Below are 15,296 nucleotides of genomic sequence, written 5' to 3' on the forward strand. Positions count from 1 at the left end.
AAAGGAGAGAGAGAGAAAAAGAGAAAGGAGGAGGAGAGAAGAAGAGATAGAAAGAGAAAGGAGAGAGAGAAGAGGAAAAGAGAGGAGAGAGAGAGAAAGAAAAAGGAGAGAGAGTGAAAAGAGAGAGAGAAGGGGAGGGGAGAGGAAGAGACAGAGAGAGGAGAGAAAAAGAGAAAGGAGAGAAAGAGGAGAGGAGAAAGAGAGAGAGAGAGAATATGAATTATAATTATTTAAATGCCAGTCATTTAGAAGATTGATTATCCAGGCCTGTCCTGCTACTAACATCCCAGAACAGAGGTTAGCCTGGTTATTTTGTTTTTTTAGTTTTCCATCAAAACTTACCGTTTTCTTGTATGGTTGATTACCTGGAAAAATCAATTGCCTAATCATCAAACCCCTAATTACTCTAGGCAATCTTCAATCTATATTTAAGTGGAGTCATAATCATCTTCTATCCATCTAAATTTTTCCTTAAAGTATCCATGGCCATGGATTACTAGGCCCTCTGGTGGGCCTGGGGTTAATAGGGCACTAGACTTGGCATGAGGAAGGGCTGGGTTCAAATTCCACCCTGGACACTTAATAACTGAGCCTCAGTTTCCTCGTCTGTAAAATGTAGTACCTACCTCACAAGTCAGTTGTGAGGCTTAAATGAGATACTGTAAAGGTAAAGCACTGTGTAAACGTTAAAAAAAGAGAAAGAAACCATTTATATAGCACCTACTATGTGACAGGCACTTGGCAATAACTATCTCATTTGATCCTCACAACAACCCTGAGAGGTAGGTGCTATCATTATCCTCATTTTACAGATGAGGAAACTGAGGCAAACAGAGGTTAAGTGGCTTGTCTAGGGTCACACATCTAGTAAGTGTCTTAGGCTAGATTTGAACTCAGTTCTCCCTGATTACAGGCCTGCCTGGCACTCCATCCACTGTGCCACTTAAAAACTCACTGTCTTTATTCCCCACTTTGTCCCAGGTATTAGCAGTCACTCCCTCTTGAAATTATTTTGTGAGATTTTGTATTTCCTTACTATATTTTGTGTCTGTCCCATTTGTTTCCCCAGTATATGGTAAGCCCTTGAGGGCAGGGACTTCTAAGTTACTGTCTTTGTATCCCTGGGACCTTGAACAGTGCCTTATAGTCACTTAATAAATGCTTGTTCTAATGATGAGTTGAATTGAAGTTTTATGTAAGTGGTAGGTATCAATATTAGCATCTACGAATAGGATTAGTTCTAGTACAAACTTCCTTCTTACCTAGGCTATGCTCCCCACATTTCAGATTGGGCCATTCCTCTCTTCCCCCCCGGGTAGCAGTAGAGTGCCATCCTTAATTTGTCAAGCTAACGGACTATATAAGTAAAAAGTAAGCTGGCGATAAGAAAACTGAGAAATGAATTGATCAATGAACATCTATTAAGCACCAACTCTGTACTGGGCACTGGAGCCAGAAATGAAATCAGTCCCTGGCCTGGAAAAGTACACAGTCTAGGTGAGAGAGACTCTGGGTGTGTGTGGGTGGGTGTGTACCTCTATATGCATATAAATCTCTTTTTCTCTCCAGTAGATAGATAGATAGATAGATCTATATAGATATACATATACATGTAGCTCTGTCTACATAGATATAAGTATACATGTTTATAGGCACACACATTTATCTGAAAGTAAGTGAGATGTGTGTGGGTATGTGTATGTGTAACCTGAGCTCCCAAACCCACTGGTATGGAACCCTGTGCTCATTGGCGGCAATCAATACCCCATGCCAGTAACAGGGTTCAGAGGAGAGCTGGTCAGAGCAGTAGAGATGAGAGATTCACTTTCTTCAGTCTCTTCAGGCTCTCCAGTCTCTGGGGACTTTTGGCTTCTAGTGTTAAAAGAGAAGACATGTGGGATTCCAATCTCTCTTCAGGGCCATGAAGGGAGAAATAATCTGGGATGACGCCAACAGGAGAGGAGCTGGCAGTCTCTACCATGTCCCTATCCTTAGCTTGGTATACTGGAAGCTTAGGGGAATTTTCCCCTTGGGTGAGAATTGGGACTCTGACTGCCTGTCTGTCTGTCTTTTTGTCTCTCTGTGTCTGTCTCTCTGTCTGTGTCTGTCTCTGTCTGTCTGTCTCTGTGTCTTTGTCTGTCTATCCACTGAACTGAAATATCTTGCTCCCAATGGGAGAGTTCCTTCATGCTGTATTGACTAGTATATGTTCTCATATGTACACTCTTTCTGACTTCTGTTTTGCTACTGATTTGGATAAATGGGTTTCTTTGCCATTGGCTATGTGTGTGTTCATTGTGGAACCGGTATTTGGTGGAAGGAAGTCAAGCTTTGAATATTTTGGGGGTCTTCCTTTTCCCATTAATGAGCATTGATTGGGAGTTTAGCTTAAACTGAGGACAACATCCCCTAAATTAAGAATGTTTAAGGGAACAGATTGACGTAATTCTAGACCAATGCCCCTCTCTAAGGAAAACAGCATGGTTACCCCCTGCACTCCATTTCCTGCTTCCCCTCCTGGCATGAATTAAAGTCTCCCTTGGAGAAAGGTGGGGGAGGAGATGCTAAAGATATACCTCTTCTGCTGTAGGTGTGAATCATATTGAGATAGCCTTCATTAATATGAATACACAAAAGAGAAACAAGATAATCTGGGAAGAAGATGCTAGCAGCTAGAGGGATAGGGGAAGGCTTTATGAAGAAGCTGATGCTTGAATTGAATCTTGAAGGAAGCCAGAAATGGTGGAAAGGAAGAAACAAATACTAGGCAACACAGCATGAAGGAACTCTCCCATTGGGAGCAAGATATGCATTTTAGGCATAGGGCATTTCTGGTATAAGCCTATGCAAAGACACGAAGAAGAGAGATAGAATATTACTAGCTGTGCAACCCTGGACACATCATGTAACCTCTCAGCCTCAGCATCTTCATCTATAGAATGGGGATAATAATGGCACCACCCAGGATAGTCGAGAGGATAAAATGAGAAAATATTTGTAAAGTGCTTTGCAAACCTTAAAGAGCTATATAAATGCTAGTTATTAATATGTTATTAATATATGAGGAACATTATGAAAGGCACTTTGTACTATAGTATATGTGAAGGGGAATACTTTGTAATAAGGCTAGAAGGGTAGGATTGGGCCAGGTTGTGAAAGGCTTTATGTACAGCAGGGGAGTTTATATTTTATCTTCAAGGTAATAGGAAACCACTGGAGGTGATTGGGGAGGGGAGTCCCATGCTCAGACCCGTGCTTAGGCAAATCACATTGGCAGTGGTGGGAGAATTTGTACTGAATATTGTATTGAGGAAAGAAAACAAATTGTTCACTATCTTTCATTTAGTTATCCTTCAAACAATTAGGCACCTCCTTTCCCCCCCACCCCCAGTTCTCACTTTCTTGGGTTGAACAACCCCAGTTCCTTCTTTAAGGAGGATATAGAAGATACAATAGGGAAGGGAAGAATGGTGGGGGCAGGGCTCAAACCCAGGAAGGATGGGTTAGTTACGGGAAGGATATGACAAAAAACCCAGTGGAGGTGGGGGTGGAGGGGGTAGCAGTGAAGGGGTGGTAGGAGGTGAACTAACCATATCCTTATAAGCCTGAGCAGTCCTCCTCTCCTAGTGGCAAAAGGCAGCAACATGACTGAAGCAACTAATTCACTGACTGAACTTGGTCTGATGAAGCTTCTACTAAGAAGACTCCTCATGTCTTAAAATAGGAACTGAGAACCCCCTTGCCTGGCACATAGTAGGCATTTAATACAAATTTGTTGGCAGACTGGCTGCCTCTTGTAAAGAGAAAGAGGAGGCTGAAGTCATTGTTGGTACCTTGGAAATAGACTCCATGAGTAGTCCAATATGGCGGCCACATTTTATGATACAACAGCAGGACAGAAGAGCCTCTACCAAGCCAGCCATGGGCCTGTCTAATGGCCACAAATCAAGGCCATTTTCGGGGCCAGCAAACACCATCGAGTTTTCTAACACACTTCAGCCCACAGACAGCCAAACAAGGGCATGTCCAAATACAAGTTCTCCCTCATTTGATTCTTTATTTTTAACCCACCTTAATTTTTGACTGAAAGAAACCAAAGAAGGTTGAATTCTGGGAAGAGCCAAGCTATTTTCTAACAAAAAAGGCCTAGGATGCTGTTGGACAGATATATCCAAGCTGCAGTTTTCTCTCATGCTACCCTTTCTTATTTATCACCCCTAAGTTTCCTTGAACTTGGGGATGGATGAGGCTGCTGTCTTTGAAACAGAATCTCAAGATTGAAAGCAACTCAAGAGGCCTTCTAAGCCAACCCATAGCTGTACAGGAATATCCTCTACAGTACTGCCAACAAATAGTAATCTAGACCCTATTAAACACCTCCAAGAATAGGGAAGCCACTATCTCCCAAAGCAGCCCATTGCATTTTGGGAAGTTCTTTCATATGAAGTCAAAATATTCTTCAAAGCAACTTTGACAACTGGCTCTTGGTTTTGAGCTCTGAGATCAAGCAGAATAATCACAATCCCTCTTCCACATGGAGTACCCTACTCCCATGAAGACTACTTCCATGTCTCCCCTCTTTTTTCTAGGCCAACCATGTCTAATTCCTTGGATCCATCCTCAAGTGTCTTGGTCTCTGGTCCTCTTGTTTCTTTCATCATCTGGAGGCATCTAGCTTATCAATGTCCTTTCTAATGCTGTCCATCCCCAGAGAAAGAATTGATGGTATCAGTATAGATTGATGCATAGTTTGTTTTTTTTTTACTTCTTTTTTTTTTGAGTTTTTCCTCCTTTGGTCTATGTTTTCTTTCACAACGTGACTATTGTGGAAATGTTTTGCATAACTACACATGTATAATCTTTATGAAATTGCTTGCCTTCTCAATGAGGGGGGTTGGGGAGGGAGGAAAGAAGAGAATTTAGAACTCAAATTTTTGAATACGAAGGTTAAAAATTACTTTCATATGTAACTGGGGAAAATAAAATACTAAATAAAGAAAAAAAAAGAAAAAAATCAATATCCTTTTAACAATGTGGCACTCTGACCTGCCCTTATTCTGGGCACTAGTCCTCATCTTCCTCAAGCCCAGGGCTGTGCTATATCATACAGCTGACCCAAGTTGAACTTGCAAACTACTGAAATTCCAGATTTTTTTTAAACAAAGTCCTGCTTTCTAGACATGCCTCCTCCAACCTTTATGGGACTTTCTGTAGGAATCCCAATATAGCGTGCTTACCTTTCACACAGGCCTGTACCAGTCCATACCATTCCCCACAGCTGTCACACAGCAAGGTGAAGGCAGTCTCTTTGTGACCCATGACGTAGCCCTGAGCACAGACATACAGCAGCTCATCCCCCATCTCAAATCCAGTGTGGCCATGTAGGATGGTGTGAGGGAAGGAAGGGGGATCCCCGCATGGTTTATCTGAGGAGAGAGGAGAAAGGATTATTTTCTATAAATTACAAAAAAACCAAAACAACTATTGCCTGGTTTTAAGTCTTTGGGAAAGAAAAGTTTATTAAAAGTGCCAGTCCATCAGAGGCCTTGCACCAAGGTTTTCCTAAAATAGTTGCTAAAGCAATCTCTCTTACTGATAATATCATGGACAGAAGAAATAATCTCCACTAGGTATCCATTTTCCTTGATTCAGGCATCTACTCTGCCCACTACTATTCCCTATTCCTCCTTTAGTATTGGCTAGAGATTTGTGAATGACAAGCCCCAGACCACCATTTTTGGTTCAACAACATGGCTTCCACATGGGCAGCTATACTGTTGGTCTTCAAAGTTTCACTTACACTTCCATTTTGATTAGAGCAAAAAATGATTACAAAATGACTACAATGACTACAAAAAAGGGAAGCTTCAATGCCAGCTTCGCTCTGTCTTTGCTTTTCATCCTGTGGCCAGTACAGTCTTTATTTTCATTCATGAAGGCCACTATTATCTAGTGAGGACTTCTAGTCAACCTGAATTAAATCCTAGTTAGTTCCTTAGAGGCTCAGCATCTCTCTCCATGCCCTCAGGCATCTAATCCTCTCTCAGAATGTGTGCCCCTCTCTCATCTACTATCTATGCCTATTAGGATCTCATTTGGATTCAGTCAGTGATGGAGAACATAGGACTTTTCAACAAAGACAATACTACAGGCATTCTTAACTTGGAGTCCATAAAGTTTAAAAAATCTATTTTGATAACTATTTCAATATAATTGACTTTCTTTGTAATCTTCTGAATTTTCTTTTATTCATTTAAAAACATTCTGAGAAGGGGTCTGTAGGCCTTGCCACACTGCCAACAGAGTCTGTGTCACACAAAGATTAAGAACCCCTGGAAGACAGGAACTCATGAAAGCATGCTGGTGGTCCCATATGCCCCACCTATGGTCCCACTCCCCAATAATATCCTCTGCTGTAGAATACACTCATTCAACCTCTCCAGTTTTGTTATCACACAAGGTGGGGGAAGGCAGTCTATTCTCCCTAGAGTGTGACAAGTATTTTTATGGACTGAGAAAGATGATTAACCAAACATAGCACCATTCTCTCCAAAGGAATACCCGAGAACAGTGACCAGGCTCGATAGCAGATAGAAAGGAAAATATTCCATCCCACAAGACTCCGGAGATCTTCTCCATCAGAGGATATTTCCATAATGGCATAGGCGGAGAATCTGGTTCAGGAAAACCACCAAAACCCACCTGACATTCTCAGACCATTTACTATAGATTTCTGGGTTTCCCACACACATGCAACAAGTAAGTTCCAGCCACTTGGCCCGGCTGTCTTCTGCCTTTCTTGGATAAAATCTTCCTATTTCAACTAAATATGCTGAGTTTAGGAAGCAGCCTTCCCAGTTAGGAGATGCTTGAATTTAGTGCCCTGGGTTTCCGATTCCTTTGCTTCTGGACTCAAATAAGGAAAGAATGAAATATCTCTTGCTAAGGCTGGGACCTTTCTCTGCCTCAGGGAAGTCAAAATGTTTTCAGTCTTTCCCATCAACTTTCAATGATTCGGTGGCTGATGATTCTAGTAAATAACCCTAGTACTAATTGTGTCCCAGGATGGCTGGAGAACGCAAGTGAAATGATATGTATTTCTCAAACTTCAAAGGATTTTTAAATGGAATTTTTGTTGGGGGCAGGGAGTGGGTGTGGGGATGACACCTGTAATTATAGACTTGCAAGACCAGCATCCTAGATTTAGAGTTGGAAGGACCTTGGAGATCAAGTTCAACTCTCTTATTTCACAAATGAGGAAATGAAGGCCCAGAGTGGTCAAGTGATTTTTCCAGGGTCACACAGCTAGTAAGTGACTAAAGCAGTATTTGAGCTCAGGTGTTCCTGACTCCAGCACTCTAGCCACTAACTATGCAAGCCTACCTGGAAGCTCCTATTAAGTGTTAATTAAATGTTAGTTAATGAAGGGTTAATTAATCTCCAAAGAGGAGATTCCATTACTTACGAGAATGGAACCTGCCTTACAACTTATATCTTAGAGAGCTTGGGGAGCACGAAGAGGTTAAGAGATTTCCCCTCCTCTTCCTTTTGTGTCTCCTCCTTCTGCTCCTTTTTCTTCACCACTTTACCTTCCCCTCTTCATGACATTTCAGCACAATGAGCCCTAGGCTTTGCATTACTTGATAAAATAATAATAAAATTCATTTGGAGAAACAAAAGACCCGGGATATCAAGAGAAATGAAAAAGTAGTAAGGAAGTGAGAATAGCACTTCTAGACCTCAAATTATATTATAAGTCAGCAGTCATCAAAACGGTTTGTTGGGGCAGCTGGGTGGCACAGCGGATAGAACTCCGGCCTTGGAGTCAGAAGGATCTGAATTCAAATCCAGTCCCAGACACTTGACATTTACTAGCTGTGTGACCCTGGGCAAGTCACTTAACCCCAATGACCTCACCAAAAAAAAATTTGTCATTGGTTAAAAGATAGAGAACTAGTTCAGTGGAACAGACAAGACAAAGGAGAGGCAGAAACAATGGAACTCAATACTACAATGTTCATTAGGCCCCCCAAAATAAATTATATTAAATTAAATTTAAATTAAATTAAATGAATTATTAAATTAATAAATTAATTTGACAAATTAATTTGACCAAATGCCGTTCTCCAGTTGATAAGTGGTCAAAGGATATAAATAAATAGTCCTCAAAAGAATTAATATTAATAGCTATATGAAAAAATGTTCCCAGTCACTAATAATTAGAGAGATGCACAGAGCAACCAAAGGTTTTACCTCTAACCCAACAAACTGGCAAAGATGACAAAGGAGGGGGAAAGTCAATGTTGGAGGAGTTGTGGGAAGATATAGCACATTGTTGGTGGAGTTGTGAATCAGTCCAACCATTTTGGAAAGCAATTTGACTTTAAGTAGAACAAACAAACAAAAACTCTAAAATGTCCACATCTTTTGATCCAGGGATGCTACTACTAGGTTATAATATACCCTGAGAAAGTCATCAATAAGAAAAATTCCCCATAAATAATGAAATATTTATTTTATTGTTCAGTTGTATCTGACTCTTTTGTGACCCTATTTGGGGTTTTCTTGGCAAAGATATTGGAGTGGTTTGCCATTTCCTTCTTCAGCTCATTTTATAGAAGTGAAGCAAATAAGGCTAAGTGACTTGCCCAGGGTCACACAGCTAGTAAATGTCTGAGGCCAGATTGTAACTCAGGGTGATGAGTCTTCCTGACTTTAGGTCCAGCATTCTATCAACTGTACCACCTAGCTGCACACACACACACACACAGAGCTCCAGTAGTACTTTTTTATGATAGCAAAGAAATGGAAACAGAATATATACCTATTGACTAGGAAATAACTAAACAAATTGTTGTATATGAAGATAATGTAACATTACTGTCCTTTAATAAAAGACAAATATGATGAATACAGAGAAGCACAGAAAGACTTCTATGAACTGATGCAGAGTGAAGAAAGCAAAACCAAGAAAATGACATATGCAATGACTACAGAGATGTAAATATAAAGAACAATAGTCACAAAATAATTGGAAGTGAACCCTGAAGAATTACAAAGAACAAGAACAGCCCTGAAGAAAAGATATGAGAAGACATCTACCCTAACTCCTTTTCAGAGGTTGGAGATCCATGTGTGTGGAATGTTATATTTTCAGACTTTTTCAATGTATTGCTGATTTTTTTCTTCTCCCTCCTTTTCTTTAAAAAATATTCTTTGTTACATGGAATGGCTCTCTGGAAGAGGGGAAGGAGGATACAAGGATAAGTTTTGGCGATATAAAAATAAAAGTTATCAATAACTTTTTTTAAAAAAAAGTTTGAAATGGGAGACACGGAGTCTGTGACTATAATGAAATTCTGATCAAAGCAACACAGAATATTAGTCCTGGATGGGACTTTAGAGATCATTTAATCCAACTTTCTCACTGTAGAGAAAGAAACTAAACCCCAGAGAGAAGTGATGTGTCTAAGGTGACAGATGTGCCTATTGGAGACAGTGTTACACAGTGATGTAACATGATGGAGACACGGGTAATAGAGGCAGTATTACACAGTGGTGTAACAGTGATAGAGACTCAGGCAATAGAGACCATGTTTTACAATGATGTAACAGTGATAGAGACACAAGTGATGGAGACAGTGTTACACAGTGAGAAACATGACAGAGACATAGGTGATGGAGACAGTGTTACACAGTGATGTAACAGTGATGGAGACTCAGGTGATGGAGACCTTGTTTTATAGTGATGTAACAGTAATAGAGACACAAGTAATGGAGACAGTATTGCACAGTGATGTAACATGATGGAGACACAGGTAACAGAGGCAGTATTACTCAGTGATCTAACAGTGACAAAGACAGTGTTACACAGTGATGAAACACGATAGAGATATAGGTGATGGAGACAGTGTTACACAGTGATGTAACAGTGGTGGAGACAGAACCCAAAAACAAATCTTCAGACTCCAAATCGATTCTCTTTCTCAAGCTTCCTTTATGATTTCAGCAATCCATGGTCTCCCCATTTCTGTGATTGTGCATGTAAACCGAAAAAATGAAGAGTACAGCCCCCAAATGTTTAGGAACCAGGCTCTGGTAGCTTTACAGAAAACAATACTCATATGAATCCCCACCTACTTACCTCCCTGGGTCTTGGGTTTCCTAACTCTAAAGACAGACACAGGAAATAATGCTGTAGCACAGTCTAAACTACCAGAATGATAAAAAAAAAAAAGTACAACAGACTAACAGAGTGGGATGGTCATAGATGGTGAGAGAAGCAGAAAACAACAGAAAATCCCCCTTAGGCCAGAGCAGTTACTTTCCCTAATGAAGGATATGACCCAGTTGTCTTACCCAGGGTGGGATCTGGAAAGGTAACTTGGACAGAAAGATTTCTTTTCAATTAAAAATGGGAAGCCAAGGTAAGCAAAACATAGACTGGGCCCAAAGGCAGCTCTGGACTCCACCCCACAGAAAACCTCAACTACGGCTGCAGCGTGATTCAGACAGCTACATCCAAGACAAATGCCTACTAGCATGGAACAGAAAATCTTGTTTCCACCTGGGAATCAGAACCACAGACTCTTTCAGTGGGAAGCAACCTCTGAGGCTGTCTGGTCCCACCAATATTCACCTAGAAATCTCCTCTACAATGCCCTGACAAATAACGGTCATCCGGGCTCTGCTGAAAGGCCTCCATAGAGGGAAAATTTATGACCTCCAAAGCAGCTAGTTCATTCCACTTTTGGACCTCTCTCATTGTTAGGAAGATTTTCCTCACATAGAGCCAAAATCTACCTCTCTTTAACTTCCAAACACTGCTTTTTTTCTTTTGAAATGTTTTTTTAATAAAATATTTATTTTTGTAATTGAAAATGAATTTTTTGGTGTTCCAACCCCATAATTGATATTTCCCAATAGTTCCCACTTCCCCATCCAAAAAGAAATATCCTTTGTAACAAACCAACCATCCTTTTCTCTAACTCTGCCCTCTGGGGCCAAGCAGACTAGGTCTAATATTTCTTGCACATTACAGCCCTTTAAATGCTTAAAGATTGTTGTTATTAGTTCTCCATTCTCAAAGAGAACCAGTGACATCAGGAGGGTGATGTCTTGACTTGCAAGAGAATTGGATTTAAGTGAGGCCAAGCTGTGCGAAGTCATCAACCTTACGCCCTCCTCCAGAGTCATCTGTGTCCAGTGGCAAGATGTAGGTCAGGATAACTGGAGATGACTCTAGATGCAATGGGAGACCTTGGCCTTTTTAAGCTAAGGTCTTTCCCAGGTCTCATGTCTCCTCTGAGTCTTTTCTCCTCTAGGGTATATATTCCTAGTTCTTTCAAATGGGTTTAATTATGGTATATTCTCCAGTCTACATACTGGCACCCCAGACTTGCCATTGTCTTCTAGGTAGACTTTGGCACATCTCTATCCTTCCTAAAATGTGGTACCAAGATCTGAATGTAGTATTCTAGATGTAGCTTGACTAAGGAAGTCCACATCAAAACTATTATCTCCTTCATCTTGGACATAATTCCTCTTTTCATAATTTTTTTAATCCTTCTCTTTATATGGAGAATTATGTTAAGCTTTTTTGGGCTGTCACATTATACTGTTGACTCGTATGCTTTTAGTAAACTTCACTGGGTTGTTTTGAGGATCAAATGAGATAATATATATGAAGAGTTTTGCAAATATTAAAGGGCTATGTCAATGCTAGCCATCATCATCATCATCATCATCATCATCATCATCATCATCATCACCTCCAACAAGTCTAGAACAAGAGACATTTGAAATAAATAAATTTGAAATAAAAGACTTACTTGAAAAGAAAAAGAAGCCCGATTCTGCCAAATAAAGTTATGGAATGAAAGACATTCTCTCTAGACACAAACACTTGGGCTTAAGTTGCAACTTGTGAATGAAGCTTATATCAGAATCAACTCTAGACAGTGACTACTAGGAAAGGGTGTGACTTAGTGTTTGCCATTAGAGTGCCAACCTGCTTCCAGTGAATGCTTAGATGCATTTGCATACCTTCACTTGCTTTCTTTACACTGGACCAGAGTAGCTTCCTTGTTACTCGATAGCCATATCTTATCAGCTGTGTAATCATATGATCAAAAAAAGAAAGGGTGTGAAGAGGACATCACACTTTCCCTTGGAGCACTGAAACATATTTCTCGATTTGTCTGTTCATCTCAGATATAGTAATAAAGTTCCCCCTCACTGGCTTCAGTAGTAAGTCTGCAAGGGGCAGAGTCATAGCATGCATCCTCAAATAATTATTCCATCATCTTTATGAACTCCCCTTTCAGTAGGGTGAGGAGATGGAGGGTAACTGCATACTCCATCAGGCTTGGATGGCACTCATCTCAAGAAGAATACCATTACCTGTTGAAATACATGACTAGAGGTTAAAAGCAGAGGGGGTACTTTTAAAAATAAAATGAAAAAACCCCAATAATTTCTTTTATTTGTAGTTTAAATGTATGTAATTTAATGTAATATAAATGTAAATTAATGTAAATTTAAATGTAATTTTTTAAAAATCCCTCTATGATTGGAAAAAGCAATATAGTATACTGAAAAACACTATGAATTTGGAATCATAAGAGCCCTGGGTTAGAATTTTGGCACTACCAACTTCCTGTGTGCTGCTGGGTCAGTCATTGAGCCATGCTAGACCCCAGTTTTCTCATCATAAAAATGAGGGGGTTGAATTAGAAAATCTCTAAGGATCCTTCCATGTTTAAGTCCTACAACCACCTGTGACTATAGAGGAGACAGGGGTTAAAAGAATGCACATAAATTTAACCCCATTCACTAAAGTGAAATGATGATCTGTCTGATTCACAGGATATCATCAACATACATAGTCTTGATGGGTTCCTGGTTTAGTGAGTGAACCATTGACATAGAAGTCAAAAGGTCAAGAATCTTAATTCTGGTGCTTTAATACTTGTTCTATACTTTTGGCCTAATCACACCTTTTCTGTAAGTCTTGATTTCTCTGTCTTAAAAAAAATCATAAATAAATAAATCAGAGGTAATAAGATGTGATGACTAGAGCATGAGACTGGGAGTTGAGAAACTTGGCTTCTAGTTCTGATTGCCATTAATTAGCTGTGGATCCAGGCAAAGCTCTCTCTGTCCCTCAGTTTACTCATCTCTAAAATTAAAGAGTTGGGCTCAATGATATTTAGCATCCCTTCCAGACTCAATGATTTTTATCTCTGTCTACATCCCCCTACCCCAATCCAGTTCAGAATTAATCAGTCAATAAGCATTTATTAGCATCTATGTGCCAGGTACCATGATAAGTAATGGTGACAAAATACAAAAATGAAATAGTTTCTGCCCTTAAGGAGCTTATGTTCTATCAGGGGAAATAACGATTACATGTATAAAAAGATATAAAAAATATATAAAGTAAGTAAAGGATAATTTTGGAAGGTAGCAGCCAGTTAGCAGCTAGGAAGTGAGGAGAATCAGAAAAGAAAAAAAATTAATATTTAAAATTAATATACTACCAAAATACAGAAAAAAATTAATATACTACCTCATATTGGAGTCAGTATATTAAAAGAAAAAACCTGTTTGGGGTTCATTGGTGTTGATCCATGTCAATTCAAAACAGTATTTTTTTAAGTTAGCTACAAAGTCAGTTTGTTGATGAAAATACAGTCTTGAAAGACTAGTGACTCACAGGAACAAGTCAGCCTGCTATTAGAACAGCGGCTTGCTCAGGATTTTCCTGCCATTAATTCTGAGCAAAGATACCCCTCGGCTACAGACGTCGTGTTCCTGCCTTGGATCCCACTGCTTTCGCCTGGATAAGCATTGACGTTTGTGGCCAAGATCCATGGCTTGAATCATAATCGGACCAAACCAATGACTTCCATGTTTTGACATACTTCCCCTCTCCTCCAGACTGCTTTCCACAATCCATCACATCAGCTGTCTGCTACTGCAATATGTCTCCTCTCTGTCTTCTCTTCCTCACGTTCTCCTCTCCCCACACAGCATATACTTAACTTCCTCCTTGTCCACTACTTCCTTGGTTGCTACTTTCTTCTTTTTCTATCATTACTCCTTGGAGAAAGGATGCACATGGCTGAATACTCTAAGTTCAGGTCAGACTATAAAACTTTTCCTCCTCCATCACTATGGTCAGTTGTACAGCGAGAAACTGAGGGTGCCCTTAAGCAAAAATGGCAGTGGGACTCATTTTTTTTGGTAGCCATCATTTTAATGACATTGATCTTTGATATTTCCCTCATTATTCATCATAAAGCAAAGAGCTGGACAACTGTGCTATGATGCTGGGGCTACTTGGTCAGAAGTCACCCCAATAAAGAGAGGACACTGCTATTATCTCATGTTTTGACTCAGAGGTTCCCTGAATTGCCTTTTGCTTGTCCCTGTGCAGAAGAGTCACGTAAGAATTTCTTTCTCTTCCTTCCTTCCTTCCTTCCTTTCTTTCTTTCTTTCTTTCTGTCTTTCTTTCTTTCTTTCTTTCTTTCTTTCTTTCTTTCTTTCTTTCTTTCTTTCTTGTTTGGACCTATGATTTCATTAGTGGAAGTAGTTCTCCATTAGGAAACTCTCTTCTACCAATGTAGGTCAGAACTTTCTTTGAAACTCATCATCAAATTCCTGTCCCCTCACTATGGTGCCTGCCCTAGAGCCATCATCCTCATTCCCTTCTGTCAGAACCTTGGACTCTGTCCCTGGGAAGCCTAACTCCGAAAGGTGAGCTTTCACCTCCTCTTGTCCAGAATCAAGCCTCCATGCTACTTCCCAGTCCTCTCCACACCAGGCTGCCTTGCGCATACCCTCCTCAATGTTTTCTGGCTCCCTTCTAAGTTAAATTTGGGGATGTTTAATGTCTTCCATATCTACGGATCTATATGTGTTGTCTTTCCTCATTAGAATGTGATCTTCTTGAGGACAGGAACTGACTGACTTGCTTGGATTATATCCCCAGTGCCTGGCAGATTGGAAATGTGCTTAATCAATGCTTTATTTGTCTATATGGAGCTAGAGTTCTTATTCTTTTTTGTGTCATGGTCCGCTCTGGCAATTTGGTGAAACCCATGGACCCCTTCTCAGAATAATGTTTTTAAATGCATAAAATCAAATACATAGGAGTACAAAGAAAACCAATTATATTGAAATATAATTAACAATATAGTAAATACATGGTAAATATAAATATGATAAATATTTTGATATTGTAAAACACACACACACACACACACACACACACACACACACACACACACACA

The 15,296-nt window shown here is 39.9% G+C and overlaps 1 protein-coding gene across 1 annotated transcript in view; it reads right to left on the minus strand.

Annotated features, from left to right (window-relative positions):
* SUSD5 (sushi domain containing 5) overlaps positions 1 to 15,296 on the minus strand; it is an 87,580-nt gene that overhangs the window by 22,071 nt on the left and 50,213 nt on the right. The window contains exon 3 of the mRNA XM_027847919.1: positions 5,238 to 5,426. Within this exon, the coding sequence (XP_027703720.1) occupies positions 5,238 to 5,426 (189 nt within the window). The remainder of the gene's footprint in view (positions 1 to 5,237; positions 5,427 to 15,296) is intronic.

The sequence above is a fragment of the Vombatus ursinus genome, unplaced genomic scaffold, assembly GCF_900497805.2.
Source record: "Vombatus ursinus unplaced genomic scaffold, bare-nosed wombat genome assembly UNPS02005459.1, whole genome shotgun sequence".
In the NCBI taxonomy this organism is placed as follows: Eukaryota; Metazoa; Chordata; class Mammalia; order Diprotodontia; family Vombatidae; genus Vombatus; species Vombatus ursinus.